The sequence below is a fragment of the Cyanistes caeruleus genome, chromosome 24 (genome assembly GCF_971803275.1).
Source record: "Cyanistes caeruleus chromosome 24, bCyaCae1.hap1.1, whole genome shotgun sequence".
Classification (NCBI taxonomy): domain Eukaryota; kingdom Metazoa; phylum Chordata; class Aves; order Passeriformes; family Paridae; genus Cyanistes; species Cyanistes caeruleus.
In genome coordinates, this window is record NC_141724.1 from 3,196,451 (window position 1) to 3,222,658 (window position 26,208).

The 26,208-nt window shown below is 58.6% G+C and overlaps 1 protein-coding gene across 1 annotated transcript in view; it reads right to left on the reverse strand.

Moving 5' to 3' along the window:
- The window catches only part of GRM4 (glutamate metabotropic receptor 4), a 35,774-nt gene extending 18,077 nt beyond the window's left edge, over positions 1-17,697 (reverse strand). Inside the window, exons 1-3 of the mRNA XM_086861800.1 lie at positions 17,244-17,697; positions 11,314-12,090; positions 5,202-5,418 (exon numbers count right to left, since the gene is read on the reverse strand). Of these exons, the coding sequence (XP_086717926.1) occupies positions 5,202-5,418; positions 11,314-11,832 (736 nt within the window). The 5' untranslated portion in view covers positions 11,833-12,090; positions 17,244-17,697. The remainder of the gene's footprint in view (positions 1-5,201; positions 5,419-11,313; positions 12,091-17,243) is intronic.
- Positions 17,698-26,208: the final 8,511 nt, after the last annotated feature.

Below are 26,208 nucleotides of genomic sequence, written 5' to 3' on the forward strand. Positions count from 1 at the left end.
GAGCCCTCGGCAAAAAAACAGCCTGGAAAACCCAGCCTGAGCCCACTTCCAAACATCCCCTTCCGTCGCTGCCTGCGCCATCCTCAGGCACGCGGCTGCATCCCTCCCATCCCGCCGGGATCTGCCTCCCCCGGCACCGCCAGGGCCCCGGGGACTCTGCTGATGCCGCTGGGGCTGACGCCTGTTGGCAAACACGGGCCAGGGTTTAATCTCCACCATTACGGCTCTGTGGGAGCGCAGCCACTCGGGCTTCCCCTCTTGATTGCCGGTGTTTAATGAGCTCGTGGCTCTGGGGCTCTGCCAGGGCTCCCGCAGAGCCTGCCAGGCCCACAGCAAGCAGGGATCCGGTTCGGGGGGTACAGCAGGGATCCAGCTTGGGGGGTACAGCAGGGATCCAGCTTGGGGGGTACAGCAGGGATCCATCTCAAGGGGTACAGCAGGGATCCAGCTTGGGGGGTACAGCAGGGATCCGGCTCGGGGTACAGCAGGAATCCAGCTTGGGGGGTACAGCAGGGACCCAGCTCAGGGGGTACAGCAGGGATCCAGCTTGGGGGGTACAGCAGGGATCCAGCTTGGGGGGTACAGCAGGGATTCATCTCAGGGGATACAGCAGGGATCCAGCTTGGGGGATACAGCAGGGATCCATCTCAGGGGGTACAGCAGGGATCCAGCTCAGGGGATACAGCAGGGATCCAGCTTGGGGGGTACAGCAGGGACCCAGCTCGGGGGGTACAGCAGGGATCCGGCTCGGGGGGTACGGCAGGGATCCAGCTCAGGGGGTACAGCAGGGATCCATCTCAAGGGGTACAGCAGGGACCCAGCTTGGGGGGTACAGCAGGGATCCAGCTCGGGAGATACAGCAGGGATCCGGTTCGGGGGGTACAGCAGGGATCCATCTCAAGGGGTACAGCAGGGATCCAGACTGGGGGGTACAGCAGGGATCCAGCTCAGGGTACAGCAGGGACCCAGCTTGGGGGGTACAGCAGGGATCCATCTCAGGGGGTACAGCAGGGATCCAGCTTAGGGGATACAGCAGGGATCCAGCTCGGGGTACAGCAGGGATCCAGCTCAGGGTACAGCAGGGACCCAGACTGGGGAGTACAGCAGGGATCCAGCTCGGGGGGTACAGCAGGGACCCAGACTGGGGGATACAGCAGGGATCCAGCTCAGGGGGTACAGCAGGGATCCAGCTTGGGGGGTACAGCAGGGATCCGGTTCGGGGGGTACAGCAGGGATCCGGCTCGGGGGGTACAGCAGGGATCCGGCTCGGGGGGTACAGCAGGGATCCGGCTCGGGGGGTACAGCAGGGATCCAGCTTGGGGGGTACAGCAGGGATCCATCTCAAGGGGTACAGCAGGGATCCGGCTCGGGGGGTACAGCAGGGACCCAGACTGGAGGGTACGGCAGGGACCCAGACTGGGGGGTACAGCAGGGATCCGGCTCAGGGGGTACAGCAGGGACCCAGACTGGGGGGTACAGCAGGGATCCATCTCAGGGGGTACAGCAGGGACCCAGACTGGGGGGTACAGCAGGGATCCGGCTCAGCCGTGCTGGGAACAGCAATGTGCATATTCCCCCCACCCCGCAGAGGGATCAGGCTCTGCATAGCCCAGCAGAGCATTCCCACTCCCAGCTCCCATCCTAATTCCAGCCTTTCCATAAAATTCCCGAGCCCAGAGCCTCAACTGGAAGCTCTCGTGCCCCGGGACTCATTGTTTGTGTCACTTCAGAGCCTCCAGGAAGGAACTGATGGCAGAAGCCACCAGGGAGAGATCTGCACCCTCTCCTGCGCGTGGTGAGACTGAAGTGCTGCGGTCAAACCTCCTGCCTCAAGATTTGGGAGTGGCTTTTTGGGGGCAACCTCCTGGTGCAGCCACCGCGAGTAATGAACCCGGCTGGAACCAGAAAGAGACAGCCAGGGATGTCACATGGGGATGAGCAAACGCATCACAAATATACATCAGGCTCTTAACTAAAAATACGGAAAACTTAGTGAAGGATGAAACAATAGAGGAGGGGAAACGGCAGCAAAATTGATCCAGGTACATGACTAAGGAGTCCTTGGTCATGGCTGGGAATATTCATCTCCAAGAGCCTGGAGACAGCAGAAACCTCAATGACGCAGAGCCAGAGGGCCCTGGGTGGGTCTGTCTGACCACCAAAATGATGCCACAGGTCAGGGGCATGGGGAAATGCTGGACAGAGGGGCTGGAGATGGGGACATCAGGGACACCTCAATGCTGGCCCTGCCAGCACCTTGGTGTGCAGTGGAAATCCAGCTGACAGCCACTGCAGAATGCTCTGGGGGAGTAGGATGGATTTGGGGAGCACAAAGCACTTAAAACACTTTAAAATGGCTGAAGAAAACACATCCTTTGCAGACTGAACATCTCTGCAATGCTAAAACCCAAAAAGCAGCACTCTGGTGAACAAGGACTCTCCAGCCACCAGTGCAGCCACCAGCAACCTCCAGGGGCCAACAGCACAATCACCAGAGCGAATGCAAATATTGATAAAGATAAAAGGATAAATGAATAAAGATGTAACAGCCACCCAGGTCAGTCTGTCGTGGTAGCCCAGGGCCAGTCCCAGCTGCAAAAATAACCCATCTCCAGGGCGAGTTTCCTCCCCGCATCACTGTCGGAGGTCGCTTTGTGCCTCAAGCAGAACCGTTTTCCACTGAGCTTCGAAGCTTCAACATGAGGCTCTGCTAAAAATTGAAACTGAAGGTCAAGTTGATAATGCATCAGAAAGCAAACAGCTTGAGTGCGAGCTGCTAACGACAGCAATGAGCATTATTGCCTGATGGAAATAAAACCCGACTCTGAAGGCTCAGGCTTGGCATGAGAAATGAAGCAGAGAGCTGCGGGGAGGAGAGTGGGAGCTGCTCACCTGGAGCTGGGTGGGTGAGGAACCCCATGGGCAGAGCCAGTGTGGGGATGGGGTTGTGCCTGGCCATTCCCCCGGCATAAACACCCCCACGGGGAATCTCCACCACTTGCCCAACAGCTGGCCAGCCCCTGGCACAGGCCAGATTCTCACTCAGCTGACAGCCCTGGCTGTCCCTCTGACAGGCTGGAGGCCCCTGGGAGCAGCGACAAATCACAGGATCCTTTAGGCTGCTGGAGAAATGCAACTGAGAGCCAGGAATACCCCACAGAGGGACCAGATCCTTCACCCCTTCCCAATGGATCTGTGCTTGTGTAAAAGTGTTTGGTGCCAGCAGAGCCCTTCGCACAGGGGAAGACTGAGAGGTGAAGGGCAGAGCCTGGGTCTTCCTCAACCACAGATGGCACAGCTGGGGGGGTAGGGGGGAGAAGCATTTAAATACATAAAATAAAGGGAAAAAAAAGAAAAATCATGTTTTTGGTCCAGCCTCACCATTATTCATGGCTGTGGCTCTATTCCACGAGCAAAGCAGTGTGGCTGACACCTCACACTCACTCCCAAGGGAGATGCTCCAGGGAATAGCTCAGAGCCCACCCGGAGCCCCACGCTGGGGCTGGCACAGACAGCTCCCACAAAGCTCCATGTTCCTGCAGCCACACAGGCTGCCCTCACTGCAGGCACTGTGGAAATCTGCTCTTTGATAACTAAATTATCAGTAATGCACATAATCGTCAGGTTATGTGGCTACCCAAATTACAGGACTGCCGTGGCCCTGGATTAACACGCGGCTGCTTTGGCTCTGTGTGCTCTCCTTTACTCTGCAATTACGCTGTCAGCTCGTTAACATCTGGTTAGAGGAGCTCATGGTAACCACAGGTATCTCAAAGGAGAAGAGCTCATGCCACAGCAGGATCACCAGTCACAACCACCACTCTTTACTGGTGCTTAGTGGTGGAGGAGCATGGTTTGTATGCGCCTATGCAGCCCCTCGGCTGCCCCATGGACCCCCGGGTGGCTGCACCCATGGATGGGGCAGCAGAGCATCCCCCAGCCCCTCCCCAAACCTGCCAGGCTCTGTTACACACCCCCAGCACAGACCCTTTGCACCTGCAGCTCCACACATCCCCTGCAGCTGCCACTCAGGAGCATCCCCACACTCTCCTCCTCGAGAAGCCACAGCCCCGTGAAAAATATTCCGCTTTTCAAGTGAAAATCCTGAAGAGCAGCTCCCAAGTTGGATCCCCAGATGGGTTTTTCTGCACACTAAAAGCACAGCCAGCTCTGGTGCCAGGGCACACGCGGGAGAGACGGAATTAACGCTGCTCCTATTTATAGGGCTTTGATTAGGAGCTCGTCACCTCAAAGTTTTTATTCCCTTTATCCATTTATAAGGCCATAACACAGTTTGACTGGCTCCAGATAGGCCGGTGTCCCACCGACTTTGCCAGAACCTAATGTGCCATTCAGACACACTTAAGCCTGTAATAAGCAGCAGCTTGTGCCCTGCAGGGGTTTAACTGTCTCAAAAAAACCCTTTAGCTCCCCTCCCACCCCGTCCCGGGGGGCTGAGGTGATGCCAGAGCCAGGAGGGTCCCCAGGGCCGTTCAAGCCCCTCCATGGGGTCCCGGGGCAGCTCTGAGTTGGTGGTAGCAGCACCCACAGCAGCACCCAGGGCTCCTCTCCCATCCCAGGGTTGATGTTTGGGTCCCCACAAGCTCCTGCACTGCTCCTGAGGCCGCTAATCCCCCCTAAGCATCACAGAGCTCCCGTCAGCAAAACGTTTTCTGCCTCCAGACAAATCCTCCCAAAGAGTTTTGCTGAGCATGGACTTTCTGCCTGTCCAAAGCCCATAGACAAATTAAAGCACCTGCCCTGGAGGATAATTCCACTAAAATTGGGTGCAGCTCATGGTGGTGCCAACTTGATTTTCTGTTAAAACCTGGGAGTATTTGTAAAAGCCTTGTCTTCTGGAAGGCACCCAGCGCCGTGGCTCAGGCACAAAGGGAGGGGTGAGACCAGCTCGGCGGAGCTGGGTAGCAGAAAATGGGATCTTGAGATGCTTCCCAAAAGCAGCCTGCCCTGCAGAGTGGAGGCAGCCCAGGACTGCTGGTCCCAAGCCTTGCTGGAAAACTTGGATCCTTGTTTGGGCAGCCCCAAAACCCACACTGCTCCGGCGCCATGCCCCAAACCTCACCATCCATCACCTTGCCCACATCCCAGCTCAGCCAAGGAGCCTGACCAGACGCATCCCTCCATCCCATCCTTTTCTCCTCCTGTCCCAGTTCTTCCCATCCTGGCAGAGATCCACTCACCATCCTCCCTGGACTTCTGGATGAAGGCCTCCACCCCGCTTTCACCGTAGCTGCCCTCGGAGGCCAAGGTGGAGACATAATTCCACTTGAGGGCTTTGACAATGTCCACCATGGCCTGGGCCTGGTAGGTGTCCGAGGGGACAACGCGGGAGAAGAAGTCATAGCGGCTGTTGTCGCTCAGGTCCGGCGCTGTGGAGGCGTAGCTGATCTGGGGGATCTGGGGAGGAGGAGGGAAGGGCACGGAATCAGGGCAAGGAGGGGATGATCTCCACCCCACAGCCATGCCCACGCTCCCAAAGCCCTGCTCTGGGGCAGAGGGAGGTGGGAATCGAGGATCAGCATGGGGCAGGTGGAGAATGTGCCACAATCAGGTGCTCCAGGGTGCATCAGGGCTTGGGGACCACTGGCAGCTCAGGGACACCCAGCAGGACCCCAAAAGGGTTTCTGGAGCATCCAGTGTGGGAGAGATCAAACGAAAAAAATATAATTCTTCTCTGGCCAGCACTTCCAGGGTCTTCCTTTGGCTCCTTCCCCAAGAAGGACAGATCCAACCCATCCTGCCCCCCACCCAGCCCTAAATAAGCCCCTTAAATTAACCAGAGCCGCCACAGCTCTCCCAGCACACTGGGATGATTTAGCACCGCAGGATCAGGAGATGTTTAACACTTACACAGCACTTTCCATCTCCAAAATGAACCACAGATCCTCATTTATCTTAAAGATGGAAAAGGCTTATTAAATTATCAAGCCCAAGTTCTCCCCACCAGCTGTGGGAATCGCAGTCGGTGCAGCAAGCCCCAGCCACCTCTGGGAGCTGCATCCCAGGGACGAGATGTGCACCAGGCCTGGGTGTCCCAACCCTCCTGGCCTCACTTCATCCTCCTCCAGTCCTGCATCTCCCAGTTCCTCCTTTGTTTCCCTGTGATTTCCCCTCTCCCACTCCTGCCTCTCTTTATTAAATGCGATTCTGGTGTTATAAACCCACGACTGCACCTGAATGCTAAAAGGCCCCTGGAAAGGAGCAGCCACCTTTCTACCTGCCTGCGAAACAGGAGATGAAAAAAGGGAGAGATGGAGCAGGAGGGGGAGAGGGAGAGGAAGGAATCTTTATCAAGGCACAAATAGGATTACTCCCCGTGACAATCTGCTTTGTGCTCCATTCCGAGGGACTCTGATCTGCGCGTTGGGGATCTCTGACTGGAGCCAGTGCATGAGACTCCATTAAAATTCTGCTCAGCAGGTGAGGCGCTCGCCTGGCAATCGCTCATCCCGGGGGGAGCAGGGGGACTGCTCCCAGCACAATCCCTCCTCTTCCCTGCCAAGCCTGCAGGATGGATACTCGGGATGGAGCCCACGAGGGCAAAGGCGATCTGGGAGCAGGGATGCACCCCTGCCTTCCCAGAGGGTCCTTTCCCAATGATTTTCCCACTGCCAAGTGTTTTGGTTTCACCTGTTCCGCAGGGCACTGGCGATGGAGACTTCCCAGCTATTCCCCACGGCACCGCTGTCCCACCCAAGCTCCAACAGCCTGGGATTAAACCCTGGCCTGCCCATCCTGCTCTAGGCTCAGTTGGAAAACAAAGCCCAGAAAATACCTGTTGATCCACAGGCTATGGACTCGAAGCTATATTTTAATAAACAAAAGGAAAGGGCTTTTTTCTCTTGCTCCTCTACCTCGGATAAAAGTGAAAATAAAATACCAGTTCCCAAATGACCATTTCATAGATTTCTTCTGCCTTTTCCCCCCTCTGCCTTTTTGATAGCCCAACTCCTAGCACCAGCTATTTTCTCAGATAAAAGACAAAAGTCCTTTTAGGTACATAAAAGCAAAATGCAAGCAGGGAATTCAAGGTTCTTAGAAAGAAGGATGCAGTGGGAAGAGGGAGCCGGAAACATCTCTCAGCTGCAACTTTGGGCACTGGTGGTCCCTTGTCTGCCTCATCTTCAGCCTGGGACAAACATTGTGTTGAGAAATTTAATAGGGCCAGCTCTCCTGCACCCCAAGAGTTCCTTGTCCCACCAAGAGTGGGGAGTGATCCCAAGGCAGGGGGTAAAACCTTCTTCCTTCTCTTGTTTTGAATCAAACACTATTGTCCAGAAGCACTCCCAGCCTGGAGAAACATCCCTGGAGGTAAGAAAGATGGTGGGATCCGGGCTGGGGGTGTCATCCTGCTCCTCCAGGGTCAACAGATTGCTGGGATTGATTTCAAATGCACTGGGAAAGCTGAATTTGGTACCCATCATTAATGGGCTCAGGAGCTGCTGTGGTGTTTTCTCCACTGATAGGAGACAGAATTCCCCCCAGACTGGGAAGAATTAGGCAAAGGGGGTGATTTCAGCACATCCCAGCTCAGGCTTAAACTGTTGATGTCAACATCAGCCTGAGCAGGCAGGAAGGAAGAACCAAAAACCTACAAAAAACCCCAAAACCACTGCGGAGCCAGAGCTGGGCACTCTGGTCAGGAGCACCTCATGAGCAGGGGCTCCTGCACCAACCCCCCCATGCCAGAAACAGGGTCAGGAGCAGCTAATTCCCTCCCCATAATTATTAATTTCATGCATATCTTATGCAAACCCCCGGTTTGCCGACAAGATGGAATTGATTTAATTAGAATTTCCATCATTGAGCCGTTTGGATGGCAGCTTTTAATTAGGGAGAGCGTAAAGCACCGCAGGGGCTGGAGCAGTGAGGGGCTGAGCAGGGCTGCTTGGAACTCGGCGTCAGGATGGAACAAGCTGCAGCCCCACCCTGCTGCCCCTTCCCTGGGCACGGGGTCAGGCCCAGGATCCAGCCTTCAGCATCTCCCCAGAGAGGGAAAAGGCAGAAATAAAACTCCAGGAGGCCCAGCAGGTGCAGGTTGTCCCTGATCGCTACCAGACCTGCAACCACCCGTCCCACTCGTCCTCAACAAGCCATGCCTAGGGACCCCTCACAGCTGGGGGCAGCCCAGGGGAGCCAGGCAGCTGCAATTTGTTCCAATAAGCCCAGTGAAGAGCAAGGAGATGAAGTGGCAGCAGCGGGTGATTAATCAGAGCGTCCCCCGGCCGCTCGGTGAAGGTTATTTACCCGCTAAGTGGGGAAGCGTGTGCTGAATCGTTCCATCCCGCTGCCCCCAAGGCATCAGGGCACCCTGATCCGAGCCAGGGGGCTCAGCACTGCCAGGGGGGGCTCAGAACCAGGAGCTGACCCAGCTCTGCACCCGCCAGCCCCAGGCAGCGCAGCCTCGTGGGCCTGCAGGTGCCGAGTGCCCGGCTGCAGCGCGGGCAGCGCCGTCCTCAGGTGAATTATTCATGTTGTACACCAGCCCTGCGCTGCAGAGAGTGGCTGCACTAGCTGCCACGGAGGAAACAATCGCCTCAAAGTGCCTGGCACGTGTCAAACCCATCCTCTGGCTGTTCACCCCGCACTGAGCGCTTGAACTCCACCTCGACACACAGCTCTTTCTGGATGCCGATGAAAAAACACACCTCAGACCCCAAAGCAGCTTTTAGAGGATCCCATTTACAGGAGAAGGGCCTGGTTTCCTTGACGCCATCCCTGCTGTGGCAGTGCAGGAGCCAGTGGGTAGAGCTGGGGCTGGAGAGGCAGCAGCAAGGGGTGGGAAGGAGCTGGAACGTGCCAGAGCGCTCTGGCAGTGACGCCAGAGAGATGCTATCACACGGAGCCGAGAGCATGGATGTGGGGAAAGGATTTTCTGCAGGCAGAGTGACGAAGAGTGATGAAACCGGCTTGGACAGAGGATGCCGCATCTGCAAGTTGTTCCACTGATGTACAGCTTTAATTAGGAGGCGGCAGCTAACGAAGGACCCGTTATTTATTTATGTAGTGCAGGAGCGACAAAAGCCCTGGCAGGGAGGAGCAAGGCCGGCCTAGCGGGGAGGGATGGGGGCTGTGAAGGGGATGGAGCAGGGAGAGTGCACAGGAGGGAGTGTGGAATGGGAAAAGGGACCACAGCAGGGAGAGCATCATTTTGAGCCAGAACAGCTGCAGTGCACTCACAGTCACAGAAGAGAAGGGAGAAAACTGGGGGGGCTGCTGTGCTCCCATCCCAGCCAGGGCTCTGCAGGACTTGTGTGGGCTCCTTGCCTTGGTGGACTCTAATTCAATTCCATGCTGCTTGCTGGAGATGCTACAACCCTCACAGATGTTTTGGAGCCCTCCAGATGTGCTGGAGCCCTCCCTGAGAACCACTTGAGCACTTGAGAAACCAGAGCACTCGGAGGACACTTGGAACACCCCACAGGGAAGGTTCCTCTGCCCCAGCTCCCAGCACTTTCCAGTGTCCCTGTGTTGGGGGGGGCACCGAGGGGGACAGGAGTGACATAGCAACACAGGGCCAAACGGGAGCAGAGCCCCAGCAAGTGCCATGCCCCAGAGAATGGGCAGAGGCAGCTGCCTGTGCCTGAGGCAGCCAAAGCTTTGCTGAACCTCAGAGCAGAGTCACCCACGCTTAAAGGTCAGTGGCGGCGCGAAATGGAAGTCGCCTTATTCTCATTTTAAGCATGTCCCTGCCATAAAAGCAGTGTTTGAATAACAAAGAGCAGCAGCAGCACTTGGGTCGTGGTGGGGGGAAGAGCCTTTGGAACCCTCAGACCCCCAGCCCCTGCCTGCTGCAGGAATGGCTGTGCCCAGACAGGTGGGACGAGATCCCAAGCCCATGGGAAGAGTGTCCCTGTGCTGAGGCCACTGAGGAGGGCACCAACCCCTGCACTGGGATTCACTGCTGTCTAGGAAAGGCTGAGATTTTCCTTATTCTCCTCTCCCAAGAGGTTTTGAGGTCTCTACCTGCTCATCCCCACACTTGCATTTCCTCCCTGTCCTGCTGGGCTGGGATCAGCTCTGGATTAAAGTTCCTGGGGCTCAGGATGCACCAGCAGCAGCACCTGGCTACTCAGCTGGGGCAGGGCTGCTCCTGAGCTCAGTGCCATCCTTCTGAACAGGTCACAGCTCTTTGCCCAAGGACCAAAACTGGAGGAGAAGGGTGAGGGGGGGAAAAAAAAAAAAAAGACCCTAGAAAGGTTTCAGTTGCCCCCAACTATTCTGACTGTCACTCTCCTGCCTCCTTCCCGACTGCCAGTCTCTCTCCTCCTCTCCAGAGCTAGCATTCAATCTTTTTTGTCTTGGCAAATAGCTTTTTAGTTCCTCCCACTCCCTCTAATTTATATTATTTTAATTATTGAATAGTCCTCTCACTCGTCGCCTGGAACATTAACACGTTTTTAAAAAAAAGGGACCCAGAAAAATCAAACTCCATCAGCAATCTGGTTTTTCCGTCTTCACTAACAGCTTCCAGCCCTCCCAGGAGGGCACCTGGCTCTCAGCACGCTGGGCTGGCAGAGGAGGAGGAGGGGGAAGAGAGAGGGGGAAACAACACCAATCCTGCAGAGCACAGGGGTTTCAGGGTGCTGGGAGAAGGCCAAGATGGGATGGGGTCCCTATTACCACTGAAGAGGCATAATATTTACATTTCTCCCTCATTTCTGCAGAGGGGCCCTTGTTCACACACTCCACAGCCCAGGGACATGGCTGTGGATAAATAAATGTACAATGACAGGGAAAGGAATTATCAACTCCTTGGCATTCCTGCGGCTGGCACAGAGCAGGAGGAAGAGCCCTACTCATCCCACCACAGCCTGTGCACCCCTGGGGTCGGTGGCACTGGACAAGCATCCCCAGCCCGGCAAATGTCCCCTTGGATTGGAGCAGAGAGGCCCCAGCTGTCCCCTGCCACCACCCTGTGGCCTCCCAGCCGCCTGGCTCAGGTGTTGTTTACATTTTGGGGTATAACCCACACCCTTGAGGGAGCATCCCCCAGAACCAGCACCAAACCCACCCTCAGGCACCTCCCATCCAGTCCCTGCCACAGGGCGGGAGCAGCAGTGCCTCGAAGCCAGGGGAGATGAGACAAAAATCCTCCTGCTCCGAGTGTCGTCACTGGAGGGGGATGGAGGAAGGGATCCCCAGGGATCCTGGGGGAGGCAGGAGAAGCATTTTAACAACAGCAGCTCTGCCTCCCCCCAGCTGTGGAGGAAGAGGCACTGGTGGAGAAACGCTGCCAAAGCGCCCGCAGGGGATTTGCCGAGGGGTCCTCTTCACCTGGCCGAGCCCTACCTTGAAGAGCCGTAGAATGTTGGCCACCATGATGGACACGGAGCTGCCCGAGGCGCCGATGACGCCGACCACCCGCTCTGGCTTGGTGATGATGGGGGGCCCCCCGCTGACACAGCGCACCTCGGTGCTGTCCTTCTCGATGAGGGCCTGCACAAAGGTCAGCGACTGCTCCAGGGCGTGCGTGTCCCGCGAGCACGTGTCCAGGATGCGGGCGCCCAGCGTGATGTTGGGCAGCAGGTCGGGGTCGTTGTTGATGCGGTCCAGGGCGAAGAGCATGGCCTCCAGGCGATGGATGCCCTTCTCCTTCTTCAGCTCCCCACAGGCTTTGCCCTCGGCGCCCCGACCGTGCACAGGGAAGAGCCCCCCGAGCGTGATGTCACCATCGATGCGGATGGAGTTCATGTGCGGGTAGCCCTGGCCTTTGGGCTTGGCAGCACCCCCGGGCGCCCACCCCCAGCTCCAGGCACTCAGGAGGAGGCAGAAGGACAAACGCTCCATGCAAAAGTGACCCCCGCTCATTGCCAACGCCGTGCTGGGGCAGAGCTCGGGCCGGGAACGCGGCGCTCAGGGGGCCGGGCCGGGCTGGGCGGGTGGCATGGCTCCGGAGGGATCCCGCTCCGGCACCGTCAGCGGCTCCTCGCACTCCTGCCGGCCCCAGTGGAGCAGCGGGAGGTCGGGATGCAGGAAGGTGCCAGGATCTGCATGGCTACACCAGGGAGGAGAAGCGGCAGCAGAGACACGAGCCCACACAAAGCTTCGGGTCCTTCCTCCAGAGACCTTGGAGGGACAGGGGGAAAGGGGAGAGAGAAAATTAGGCAGGAGCAGGAAGAGGACATCAGCTATTCCAGGCTTTCATCAGGGAGCTGGCAGAAATTAGTACCGGGGGTTATTTCAAAAAATAGATTTGGGATTCACTGTGTCTTTGATTCATTCTAGAGGTTTGGGCTTAGCCCAAATTGCATCCAGGCAGAGGGGCTGGTCAGGGCTTGGGGACACTGTGCCCCACGGAGCAGGACAGGTCAGTGACCAGCTCAGAGGGACTCTGAGACGTCCCAACCTGTCCCTTCCTAAGGGAACTGCAAGGGTGGGACAAATGCCAAGACAGTGCCCAGAGCAGGGCAAACCCCACACACACCCCCAGTCCTGGTCCCTGCCTATCCTAAAGCACCACTACTTTTCCCAACAGGTTTTTCAGTCACCTCCCACAAGCCTACTTGTCTTCAGCCCCACAGGCTGAGGTCTGCATCCTCAGCTAGAGCCAGGCACTGCCAAAACCCAGCATTCCAGGTCCGAGTCACAACCCAAAGCCCTGCGCTCCTGCCGCTCTCCCTTCAGGCCACTGATTCCTGAACCAGCAGCTGCTTCCGTTATTGATGGCTTCCAGCAGCAGATATCGACAGCACCTGAGCTGCCCGTGCCCCAGCAGCACGGGCTGTGCCTCAGTTTCCCCCCGAGGCAGGCTCCCCATCATGCCCATCCCCACCACCTCCCAGCAGCGGCTGATGGTTGCTGAGGGCAGCGCGTGATTAATGCAGACACCAAAAGCAGCACAGAGCAGAGCAGGCAAATGCATTCCCCAGGCAGGACGGGCAGCAACAGTGAGACCAAGGAAACAGCTTAAATTAATCCCAGCTCAAGCCCAGAGCTGGCACCCAAGCCCACAGTGCTGGACAGAACCTCACCGGCCCCACGGGTGCTCCCGCTCCATCCCACCCAGGAGGACCCTGGCTTCAACTCACCTCCATAAATTATGCACTTCCCCTCCCGCCGAAGCCTCTTGAAGGCCCATCTCTAAAGCGATTCTGACAGCCCAGGCTTTTAAGGAGCCAGAATTACCAGGTGCCCAGCTCTGTGCGTCCAAAGGCAGGAGGTTGGGAATGCTGCAGCAAAACCCCCACCCCAGCCTGCTGGGAGAGCCCCTGGGAGTGCGGCCCCGCTCGGATCCAGGGACAGGGATCAGCCCTCTGCACGCTCCTGTCCCCTCTGCAAGGACCACCCCATGCATCACCAGTGGGCACAGAGCAGGGGAACGCAGCTGCTGGCATGGCCTGGGAGCAGGTCAGACTCTGCCCGTGATGGGGAGAAGGAGGATGGGGAGACAAAGGGATGCTCAGACACCACAGCTGCCTCCACAGCCCCGCACCAGCCAAAAGCAGGTCACCTCTCCCACCCTCATCCCTGGAGCTGCAACATTTCTGCCCATCAAAGGTGGGATGCTCACACCACGGACCTGCTCCCAGGAAAACCCTCAGAGCCCGCGGCAGCTCCCGCAGAGCTGGCAGTGCCCCCAGAGCCCGCTGCTTTTCCCTTTCTTCTTTTAAGCTTTTTCCCTCTCTGTTCTCTCCCCTTTGTGGCTCCTTTGATCATATAATCTGAACGAACTGAAGGTAAAAATATCACGGCAGGCAAGAAGAAAGCACAAATAATGGGGAGAGGAGGAGGGAGCTGGTTCGGATCCCTCACAGAATCATCAGGGGAGATGGAGCCGGAGTTGCCCGATGAGCCCCTGCTGCAAACGGCCCAGGAAGGGGTGACAGATGAGCACCCCTGTCCCCTCCACCTGCCCCCAGCAACCTCCAAGCCACACACATCACGGCTTCCACACAGCCCAGACTTAGGTTCCAGCATGACTGAGCCTCCCCAAAGCAGCTGCTCCACCAGGGGCACATCTGGAGGGAGGTGTACATCTGGAAGAAGACACCTGCCTACAGCAGGTGCTTATGGAGCAGGGAACAACCTTATCCACAGGCTCCAGGCAGTGAGGGGCCAGAGCCACCCTCCTGCTCCACCTGCACTGCTCCACAGGGGCATTCCGAGGGTGGGAAGAACAGGGTGGGATCATCACTCAGCGTGGTGCTTACCCCAGCCCCCAAGTAAGGAGCAGTTCTGCATCTCCTACTTCCACCAGCGCAGCATCGATGAGGATGGAGCCCTCCCATCACCCTCATCCCGGCTATGCCGCAGCCCGATCCGGATCCGGGAAGTGGCACAAGTACCAACCAAACTGAGTTCTCCAGAGCCCGGGCGTGGGTCACCCCCTGCCCGAACCAGGGCGGAGGGAGACGGTGCTGGGCGCTGCTGCTGGACCCTGCGGCTCCCGGCACCCCGGACATGGGGCCGGGCAGCACGGTGGCATCCTGCCCCCCTCTAGCGGTGGCCACTGGGCCACCGGCATCGCCGGCCACGGAGGGCTCTGGAAAGAACAGGAGAGGGCTCAGCTGGGCAAGCGAGCCCCTCTTGGGGCTACCTGGTCTAGTGAAAAGGGTCCCTGAAAAGCGTCCCTGCCCATTCCAAGGGCTGGAACTGCATGAGCATTCAGGTCCCTTCTAACCCGAACCATTCTGTGATTCCGTGAAATCAAACTCTGACTAAAAATTCCCCCACACCACAGAGATCTCCTGCTGCAAATCCCTCTCCATTGCCCTGAGGAGCAACTGGCCACCCCAGGCATCATTTCTGTGGCTCCTCCTGCTCGTCCCTGCAAGCACGGCCCTGGCTGGACTGTGGTGGGACATGCTCTGGACAGACCCTCACTGAGCAGACCCCACTTCCCAGAGCTCTGCCTGCATCAGGATCCATCATCTCCCAGTTCAGAGCCAGAGCATCTTCTGGGGCTCGTTAAACCTGGCAGAGGCTGAGCTGGTTACACAGCACAGGAGAAGCAGCAATAATCAGCCAAGAGCACCCAGCACTCACCTGCACATCCCCATCTCCAGCTGCCAAATAACCCAGCTCCACCAGCACCAGACACTCCAGCCCAGCCCTGGCACTGGGAGGGCTGTGCCAGCTTAAGCCACACTGGCTCCTACCAGCTCCACAGCATCTTTTTGAAAATCAAGGCTATTTCTTTCCCCACCTGCTCTTCCTCCGGCAAGCAGGGCCAGGCAGCAGGCAGCACAATATCCCAATTAGTGTACACTCACTCTTCCCGCTTGCAAGCAGCTAACAGGGTACTTCGCTTGGCTCCTGGTCTTTTTTAATTGCAAAAGCTCCATGAAGTAGAGCAGAATTGAGATGTGGACAGAGGGAGGGGACGCCAGGTTAAGTTCTCTCCTGACAGACAAAACCTTAAGTATTCAGGTCCAGTACCCTGGTGTTCACTCGGAGAGACAAGGCCACGGCTCAGCAGGCAGCCGTGAGCAGAGACCCCGGCTTGTGCCATCCAAATCCCCCCAGTGAGCGCCAAAGTGCAGCCCCTGCCCCAGCAACCCCTCGATTGATGCATGAACCAACATCAAAGCTCACGCAAGCCCGAGCCCATCACCAAGGTGCCAGCTCGTCCTCTCTGGAACCAGGTCTTGCCAGCACCCAGCTCAGAGCCCCACAGTGGGGAAAAGCCGGGCACGACCACCCACCTCAGTGCCCTGGAGCATCTCCTGAACGATGCTGAAGTCCAAACAGAAGTGCTCCTATAGGGCGCAGATGAGATCCAGGGAATATTTATCAAACCATATTTATATATGTCCTTAACTGCAGCGAGCCCTCTCCTTCCGCCTCCCTCCCGCTGCCAAGCGGGCTAGGGCTAATCCTTCACTTTGAAGGATGGGATGGCGCGGCAGGGGAGGAAGACGAGCAGGATCCAGCCCCGGAGCAAGCGGAGGGAGAACAGCAGCTCACCTTGCGGGCAGGCGGCGCGAGGTCTCCGCCGGCAGCCAGCACAGAGCTCCAGCGGGAGCGGCTGCAGGGGAGGGAAGGAGCCACCGCTCGTCCCCGCTGCTGCCACGTGCAGCACAATCCCGCAATTAATTTTTTATCGCCATCTGCAATTTGGGACGGCGCTGGCTCCGAGCGAGAGCACGGCCTGACTGCCGGTGCCTGGCAGTACCCCCGGCAGCGCGCAGTGTCCCCGCTCCCCATCACACCAACACCCCGACACTGCGGTCTGGCAGTGCCAGCCCCTGCCCACACGTCCCTGGCAGTGACTCCAGAGACCCCCATCCTGAGCTGGGCTTGGTGCGGGGCCATCCAGGGAGCTGCAGGAAGGAAACACTCGGTGAGATGCAGCGGCCGGGAGGAAGAGCCGGCGGTGCCCGCAGCGGGCGTGAAGCCGGGGAGGGCGGCGGGCGCGGGTTCACGTATGTTATAATTAGGAGCTGCCACTTCTTCAAGCCGTTGCCTTTCTGGGAAGAGCTGGAAGGGGGTGGCTGAGCTGACAAATCCATCCTCCTCCTGCCTGATGCCAAAGTTGAAGCACGTGATGCTCTTTTTCGGGGAGCCGTTAGGCTCCTCCGCAGGGCAATGCTGGCCCCTGGGATGTGGGGCCAGGCCATGGCTCCACTCGAGCTTGGGTTCCCACAGGAAAATCCCCTTGATGCTGCTCCGACACCCCGGGGTGTAGCTCAGCACCCCTAACCCGGTGCCAGATGCCGTCCTCAAAATGGCTTTGCCTGCAGCCCCCCAGCCTGGGGCAGCTGCAGCCACCACTGCCCCTGGGGACCCTCTGCCATCAGAGAGGGACCACCATTACCAGGGCCCCAGCCCTGCCCCTCCAGCTCGACCAGGCTGGCCAAAATCAGGCGGGATCTCTGCACATCCCATCGGAGCGAGCCTCCCGGTGCAGTGCTGGGAGGTCACAGGGAAAAGGGTCTTGTCCCAGCTCTCCTCCCCCGCAGCCGTGCCCAGCGCATCCCCCGCTGCCTGGCGCCGATAAACGCTGCTTACAGGGCACAAAGGCAGTGAAGGAAACGAGCTTTTTCTTTTGGCAGTTCTCGTGGCGTTTTCCCGAGCTCCTCGCTGCATTCAACAGATCAGCTCCGTTCCTTCCCTTCATCCTTCCATCCCTCCCGTCCCTCTCCGAGCCCTGCCCGGGGCACACGGGCACTGCCGGTGGCTTCCTGGGTGACCGCCAGCCCTGCCTCGTGCCGCCCCCGCCGAGCCCCGAGCCACAGGTCACCTGCAGCGCGATGGCGATGGCAAAGGCAGTGACTCACCCGCAGCCTCTCCGTCGCAGCCGCCGCCGAAGGCAGCGGGCATCCCCCAGCGCCGGAGCAGCCCACGGAAAATCACCCGGCTGGCAGAGCACGGCGAACTCATCACACCGAGGGGAGGAGGAGGAGGGGGAGGAGGAGGAGGGCTGGCGGGGCTGCACCCGGGCAGGCAGTGGGAGAGTTCTCCGGTTTTTTTTTTTCACGGCTGCCAACTTCCCCAGCGGCTCCCGACGCCTCAGATCCGCTCGCCCGGGGAGCGTTCGGGAGGGGAAACCGGCCCCGTGCTGGAGCGGGGCTCTGCCCGGCCCAGGGGTGTCTCCGAGGGATCGCTCCTGTGCCGAGGAAGGGTCGTGCCCCCACAGCCCCTCCGAGCAGGCAGGGGAAGCGCTTTCAGCCCTCCGCCGCTCTCCTGTCCCCCCTGCCCTGCCCTGCGGCGGCTCTGCGGGCGCTGCCCGCTGCGGCGAGGCGGGGGCAGCCCCCACCGGCAGCTCGGCCACGGTCACGGCCCCCCTCCCCTGCCCGCTGCCTCCTGCCCTAACACCTGCCAGCCCCCTCCGTCCGGACGAGCCCACCGGCTCCCCTCCCGGAGCTCTCGCCGGGCAGTGGGCACCTCTGGGGACAAAGGTGGCAGGCTGGGGACCGGGGCAAGGGGCGCCCTCCGTGCCCCTCGCGGGGGGGAGCAGCGGGGCGAGGAGGGGGCAGCGCTCCGCAGTCCCCGACAATGAATAATGCCATGAGTGGGAGAGGGGGGGAGCGCTGGGGGTTCCGGGCTGCAGCCCCCGCTGTCGCAGCACCCCCCCCCCCAGCCCAAAAATAAGAAGGAAAGGCGGAAAATTCGCCGGAGCGTTGTGGATGGGGGGGAGCGGCGAGGCTGCGCGTGGGGAGCGGGGGGCACTCCAGCCCCGGGGGAAGGTGCGGAGGCACCGGGCGTCCCGGGGATGCTCCCCCCGCGGCGCCCGCACTTACCCGCGGGCAGTGCCAAGTTGGCGGCGCCGCCGGCCCCGTCTCCGCCCGGTGCCCGGTGCCCGGTGCCGCGATTCGTCCCCGGCCCGGGGGCGCGGGCAGCCCGGGGGGGCCCTGCGGCTAGCGGCGGGGGAGGCCCCGGCCCCCCCAGCCCCGGCCCGGCCCGGGAGCCGAGCGAGCCGCAGCCGGGCGGGACCCGCCGCTCTCCGCGCACCGCAGCCGCGGCGAGGAGGAGGAGGAGGAGGAGGAAGAGGTGGAGAAGGGGGAGGAGGAGGGGGGAAAAAGAGGAGGAGGAGAGCCTGGGCCGGGGAAGTTTTGCATGAAGAGGAGCTGGGAAGCCCGCCGCCGGCTTTGCCAGCCTCTTAAAGCACTAACGCAGCGCGGGGACCCCCGCCCCGGCGGACCCCCCTGCTCCCGGAGGAAGGGTCTCCCCGCCAGGCTGCTGAGGGTCTCCGGCTCCCTGCAGCGACAGCCATCCTCAAACTCCCTTTCCCAGGTGCGACCAGCTCCCGCAAGCAGCGATGAGGAAGGCTGCTCGTCACCCCGAGCCGTTGCCCTTCTCTTCTCCCTCCCATAAAACGCTGCCACCCCCCGCCCCGCGGAGCTCGGCTCCTGCCTCGCCTGTTTTCCCCATCAATCCCCCTCGCCGGGCCCCGCGGCTCCGAGGAGTCCGTCGTGCTGTGTCGATTCATTAATCCAGAGAAAACACAAGCCTCTGGTAATGGCCATTGACACATTAAACTGCTGCGATCCATCACGGTAATGACACGGCGGTGATTGCTCGGTCACCGGAGCAATTAGGGGACACCCTGGCGCTCACCTGCGGCCGTGCGGGGCTGCCAGAGCCCCCAGCCCCTCCTGGGGGGACCCATCCCCACGCGAAGCGGGGTCTGGCTGTGGGGAGGGTTCTCTGCCCGTCTTTCAGCACCAAAGAACCCAGCACGGAGCACAGACCCACAATTCCAGCCTCATCTTCCCTGAGTGGTGACTTGTGTTGATCGTTTGTAACAGAGAAATCCCAGCCCTGGTGAGGGTCAGCCAGGCCCCGGGCGGGCTGGTTGCCCGTGGAAAAAGCTCCTTTTCACCCAAATTCTGGTCAGGAGGCTGGAGAGGAGCTGGTTTTGCAGAAGCACTGGGGGTTGCCCAGCTCCAGCAATGCCCTGGCTGGGCCTGTGAAAGAGCTCTGACCTCCCCAGGGAGATGCAGCTCCTGAAAAGCTGCTCTGCCGCCCTTCTGCCATTGGAATATTCCCGTGGATCCACAGGATCCCGTGCTCACAGGATGCTGCCCAGAGGGACCAGGCTGTTGCAGTGATTCCGTTTGCAGCAGGAACAGTTGTGGTGTATGCTGTTACTCTGCTCTAGTGGGACAGAGGGGGGGTCACAGCCCCACCACCCCCCCCTGTGAGCAGCCTCAGCCTCGGCAGCGCTGGTGCCAGGAATTGAAGCAAAAGGAAAGCTGGGCTGTGGTCCATGGGGAGGGGACATAAAGACCAAGCCCCTGGGAGGACAGGACCCCTCTGCCTGCCCCAAGCCAGGGCTGAGGGGACTCCAGACTCCAGGATAAGCCAAGCACAAATCCTGTGCCAAAAGTAGCTTTTAGAGGCACCCTAAGGTCAAAGTTCCTGCTCCAAATCGGGTGAAGCTCTCAGCTCCTGGGGATTTCTAAGACACATGCTCGCCTTCAAGGAGAAACAAGGTGCTCTGTCACAGCCTGGGTCATGAGGACTCCGGGCCGCCCTGCTCTGATCTTCCCAGGAACCAAAGAATCCCTGGGAGAAGGTGTTTGGGATAAATTATGGAGAATTTTGGCCAAAGCACCACCTGAGCTGCTCCAGCCGCTGGCTCTTTCAGGAGTGCCTCACTGCTGCCCTGGCTCCAGTGGAAAATCATAACCCAGCCCCTCCAAAGCCTTGGCAACCTGAATCCCAGGGATTGCAGGGTGCTCTTCCCACCAAGGCTTAACTGGCAGTGCATCTCCTCTCTGAGCCTCACAGCCTGCACATCTCCCCTTCTCACACCCCTCTCCCAGCCGCCAGCCAGAACCCAAAATACCAGCACAGCGCTCGTGTCACCAGCAGGAACGTCAGAACCCAATTAACATTTGGAAATCCAGCTGAGGCAATACTTCCCCCGGCACAACGGGAAAGGCCACAGCGTGGGGGCTCGGAGGATGGTGGGTAAGGATGGGAGACACCCTGGTGATTCCAGGGGTGCAGCTCTCATGTGGGGTTACCCTGAGGGCAGCTCTGCACACCCCACAAAGCAAACCCTCTGCAAACCCTCGCTGCGAGGGCTCCTGCTCAGTGCCTGGGTCAGAGCTGATAAAATCCTCCAGGAGAGTTCGATGCCATCAGCAAATGGACACGGAGAAGTCGGCCAGGATCGATATCCCCTCGGCAGGAGCAGAGCCAGAGGAACTGAGCGAGTTGCTGCCTCTCCTCCCAGGGGCTGGGGCCACAGCCCGAGCTGGCTCCCAGCTCCGTGTCTGTGTTCATACAGGGTGCCCCAGCACCTCCAGTGCCCCCAGCAGCCTTCCCCTGAACCCCCTGGCTCACAGGATCCAGGCTCTGGGTGCCCTGAGCCCGCTCACCCCACAGCTGTCCCCAGGCAGGCACAGCTCCAGGCTCACAGCCTCTGCTGCCCTGGCCCCTGGCCAGCCAGGAAGGTCACCGTGTCCACTGCTGAGGCCACCGAGCACCATCCAGGAGACACAACTGCTTGCAATTTGATTTTTTTTTTTTAATATAGGAAAACTTGAAACCGCATCTTATGGACTGGACATTCCGGCTCAGCTCTGCAAAAGGGCTATGAATAATTAATGGCTGAGCCACCACCTCCTCCTTCCTCCTCATGGGTCACTCCTGTCAAAGAGATGGAGGCTCAGGAATCACACCCAGCCCTTTTCATCTGGAGGCTGCATTGCCTGCAATTGCCTTGGGTGTGGATTCAATTCCCTCCTGGATAGAAGGGTGAGGAAAATAAATCTTTAATTCAAAGTGAAATATTAATAGAACTGTAATTAGCTGTAATATCTACACAATTAAAAAGCAGGAGGCCTGGCAAGAGCTATTTTCGTGTGTATTTAAAGAAAAATTTGTTTGCAGGGTAAGGGGTGGGGGGGGGTGGCTGGGGATGCTTTTCTGGTGTCCCAATTGTCTGAGGGAGAAACAGGAGATTTCTGGCCAGGAGGAGCAGCAGCACAGGGACACGGGTCCTGCCAGTGCTGGTGGAACTGGAACAAGTAAAAGGACAGGTTGGGAGAAAAGAGCAGAAGAAGGATTTGAGGAGGAAAAGAAAGGAAGAAGAGCCATGATGACACTTCTGTCCTGCTCCTGGGGGACTTTGCAGCAAAGGGAAGATTTTCACTAACATCAGGTAGAGCCCAGCCATAGCAAGAGGATGGGGATAGGAAGAATCCCTGTGGAAGTTGGCAGGGAATGAGTGGGGTGACCCTGGCTCAGCCCCCACAGACATTTTCCAGCAAGAATTGCATGAGCTGCTCACAAAAATCCATCAGCTCACCCTGAGTTGGGCAGTTACCAAAGGGACAAACAAAACTGCAAAACAAAACCAATAGAAAAATTCAGCTCGGCCCTTCTAAGAACACTTAAATAATAGGCCAAGAAGGTAAAAAAAAAAAAATAAAAAAAAAACTGCAGCCTTGGATTTCTTTCCCAAAGAAAGAGACTCCCACACACCCCCAGCACATGAATGTGGGTAATAGATCTGGATCTTTCGAGAGCAGGAACGGCACTGCCTGTGCTCGCATGGGCTTGACATTCACACATCGGGTCCGTGCCTCTCTCGAGGAGTGGGGATAATGGGATGCCGAATGTCAGACCACTTAAATATATAAAAAACTCATTATACGCCTCATGACTAACAGATCTTGATGGGAAAAGTTGCATTTTAAAGAAATGCGGGGAAAAAAAAATAAAAAGAAAAAGCCCATCCGGGCTTGCGGGGAGGAATTAGCAATGAACGAGGGATGATTCGGCTGCAGGCTGGGAGTGATGACAACTCCTCCTCCTCCTCCTCCTCATGAGGAAGGCTCCTGCAGCTGTGCCAGCTCCCTGGCAGCCCTTCACCCACTTTGGCGGCTGCCAAGCACCCACCAGAGGCTGGTGCCCACCTGGCAGCGCAGGGTCCTGCCAGGAACCCACATCCCCCAGCTGCTGTGGAACCCCCAGAGAAGCCTCAGGTGAGAGCAAGGAACCAGCCCTGCCTCTCAGAGGCCACCAAGGGGACATTTTCTGGCCTTCTGGACCTTTCCCCCATGGCAGGGTGATGGAGTACACTAGGGAGCTGCCATTGAGGCAATGCTTCTCTCTTGCCAAACCTCCTCTTGCTGCAGCCTCAGAGCCTCTTCTCGGGGGGGTTATTCCTCTTTCTTGGGTGTATCCAGCCTGAAAATTCTCCTCTGTACCTCTCTGCTGCTGTGACACGAGGACAAAGGATCCGTGCCTGGCTGTCCCCACTTATGGAGCCCCAAGTCAGGCACTGTCGCTCTTCTCCTCTACAATACTTCCACCTAATGGTGAGAGAGGAGGAGAGGAGACAGCCAGCCCAGGCCAGGGGGACACGGGGACACCCCCAGGCAGAGCAGAGGCCAGCACAGCTCAGCACAGATGGACATTGCCCCCAGTGAAGAAGAAGGTGCTGCTTTGCCCCTGGACCATGAAGTGGTTCCAGCATCTCCAAAACCAGGGAGTTTTGTCAGCATGGGCTCTGGGCCGTGTCCTGCCTCCCTCCTGCAGCTGCTGCTCCAGCATGGCAGCACTGGGAAGCAACAGAGGATTTGGAAGCCTTGGAGCCCAGCCCTGCACCCCACTCTGCTCACAGGAAAACACAAGGGCTGCTGCTGGATGTGCCCTCCAGTCTGACCCACTCAGTGCAGCTGGTGAATTGTCCCATCCCAGTTAGAAGCTGTTGCTTTATAGAAAAGGAGGAAAGGGATCAGGCCCAGGGACATGCTGAGTGGCCAGAGGTTGTTTTGGGCGGTGATTACTCCAGATTTAGGGTTTAATCAATACAGAAACATGGAAAGCTGAGGCACAGTGTTCTCCTGGAAATCCCTTGTCCTGCACCATTAGCAGCTTTTTGTGCTGATGCTGCAGAAAGAGCAGGACCTGCCCCCAAACCAGCACCCTCAGAGGGGTCCCAGGGGTGCCACCCTGCTCCCAGCCTTCCGGTTCTCCCACCAATTTTGTCTTGAAAGCCAGAGATGTCCCCCTGTCCCCAGTGCTACATCCCAAAGGCACAACCCTGTCCCTCAAACCTGGCACTGGGAAAGGGAAAAAGGAGAGACAGCTCTGTCTGTGTTTCCATTTGGGTGCAGGAGGGGTTTTTTCCCACCCACAGGGATCATGAGCAGCTGGAAATGCTTTCTTTAAAATAAAAAAAAAAAAAGAAAAAAAAAAAAAAAAAAGAAAGAAGAGGGGAGAATAGGGAAGGAGAGAGAACATTTGGTGGTAAAATTAACTGTGACGGCCAGGCAGCACACACTCCCTCTGCACCCACAGGACAATTAGAGGAAAATCTTTACGCATTAACTAACACGGAAGGCAGGGATGGCATGGAAGACAACCCCCTCATTTTTCCCAACCAGCCATGCTGGAGCAAGGTGGCAGCAGCACCTGGGATGTAGGACATGGGGAAGGGACAGGGCAGAAGGGACAGGAGAGCAGCAGCACTGAAGGGCTGGCACTGGAAGGTCAGGGGATGCTGGGTGGGCCCAGCACCAGCATCTCAAGCACCCATCCAGGCATAAGGAGATGGGAGAAAGCAGGGAAAGGCTCCATTCCTTGCTTGTCCCCTCCAGGCACTCAAGGAAGCTGCTGTACCCCCCTCAGACACCTCCAGACTGGCAGCTGAGCCCCCGTCCCACACTCAACCCCAACCAGAACTGCCCCGTTCACTCTGCGTGCACCAACCTGCTCTGCCGGAGAACACAAACTGCCCCAAACTGGGCTGGATTTGCACCGGAGGCTCCTCCAGCACACTCTGATTGATGCTGCAGTGGGGAGTGAGGGGCACACCTTGCCCAGCAGCCAGGGAAAGGAACTCAAGGTAAAGCCCCGCGGTGCCAGCGCAGCCTCCAGCTCGGAGCCGACCCCGGCGAGCAGCACCCGTCTTCTCCTCCCAACTTCTCCATAATTCATGCAACAACCTCCTGAAAGAAATATCCTCCTCGGACATAAAATATTCATGGCCTCATCCTTGCAAGGAAACATTGTCTTCCTTGGAGTGCAACCAAGCAGCCAAGGCCAGCACGGATTTGCCTTTGCAGGAGTAATTATGTCGGTCATTGATCAGGTGCCACAATGAGGGGCTGGGCTGGGAGGGGTCCCCCCGTGTAACCCCCTCCCCGTGCCAGAAAGTGGCTTTTGGAAAAGTCACAAACGGCTTTGGGGAGAGGGAGGAAGGATCCTGCACTGTGCAGCAGCATCCCAAGATGTTCCCCATCCTTGTGGCTGCATCTTTGAGCCAGCCAAGTCATCCCAGGAGGGAGCAGCTGCCCTGGCACCATCATGGATCCCATCCAAACCCATCCCAGTCACATCCGCACCTCTCACACACCACAGGCTCGTGCACCTGCCAGCAGCCAACCCCCAAACCCTTCCAGTCCCCCCTGCTCCTTTCTGCTCCCAGTTTGGATGCTGTCAATCCATTCGGAGCTCCTTCCTATTTCCCTGCTTTTGCAGAGCTCAGCACTGGCTCCAGCCCCATTTCATTGCACAGCATTCAAAACATTTATTATATTTTTTCCTTGCTTTTTCTCTCTCCCACATCTCCCTGAGCCCCAGGCAAAGGGTTCCAGGGGTTCTCCTGTGCACTGGTTCAACAAAACCCTGTCCCTTGGAACGAGGGGGAGAAGGAAGGGAATGCATCACTCAGCTCCAAGGGGGCTTAGCGGGGGGGAAGGAGAGGAGGGGGCTGTGGGTCCCAGGGGCAGAGAGCACCCCAGCAGTGCTCTGGGAGATGATGTCTGAGGGGAGGGGGGCTCAGGACGGAGTGGTGGTGAAACACAGTCTGGAGCAGCCTGTGCAGCCAGGGTGGAGCCAGCCTTGGCCAGGGCCAGGTCCCGCAGGAGCTGCCAGCCCGGGGGACCCGCGGCAGACCCCAGCCCACGCTCCGGCGCTCGGGTCCCGGAGCTGGGCTCAGCATCTCCAGCGAAGGCCAGCAGTGCCTTCCCGTGGAAGCCGCACTCACTGCAGCCATGCAGCGGAACAGATTCGGCTCGGGGAATCCCTCCGGCCCGGGGATGGGGAAAAGGCGTCTGGAGCTATCGTCGTCCTAAATCCACACACACACGCACGGCTGCGGTGGGGACTGTCCCTTCCTGCCCCGAGTGCAAAGGTGTGGCACAGCCTGAGCAAGCAGCTCCTGTGCATCGGCCTCCCTTCTGCTCCACAACCCCCTCGGGACCCTTCCCTAAACCTCCAGGGCACATCCCTGCTCCAGCCGATGCCGCCCAAGCCTCTTCCAGGGGTGCTGGGGAGCGGGGACCCTGCAAGAAGCCACATCCTTCTATTTAAGTGCGACATGTGGGTGCCAGGGTGGGCTCGTTCGGGGGTGTTCTCTCCCGCCCCGCAGGGGCTCTGGGACCGCTCGTCAGAGATGGGAACAGTGCTGTCCTCCCCCAGCTCCAGTCACGGGGAGCCGCCCCCCAGCCCGCGCCCCCCGTGTCGTGACGCTCCCCTCGGGGGGAGCCACGCGTGCGGCTCCGCTCCCACTCACGGAGGAGCAGTTGCCAAGGGAGCCGCTCCCTAGGCCCGGAGCAGGCTGGGAGGGTGGGTGACAGCCTGGCAAACTCCCACCCGGCTGCTCTCATGATGGATGGGGTGTACCAGGGCAGGGCAGCACATGAGGAACATCCTGCCCCCTCCTCGGTGAAGCCTTGAAGGTGGGGAAGGTGCTTTTCCTGGGCAGGGGCCGTGGGGATAACCACAGCCTGCTCCCCCCACCGTGGGTTTGGGGGCACAGAGGGCTGGGGTGCTCAG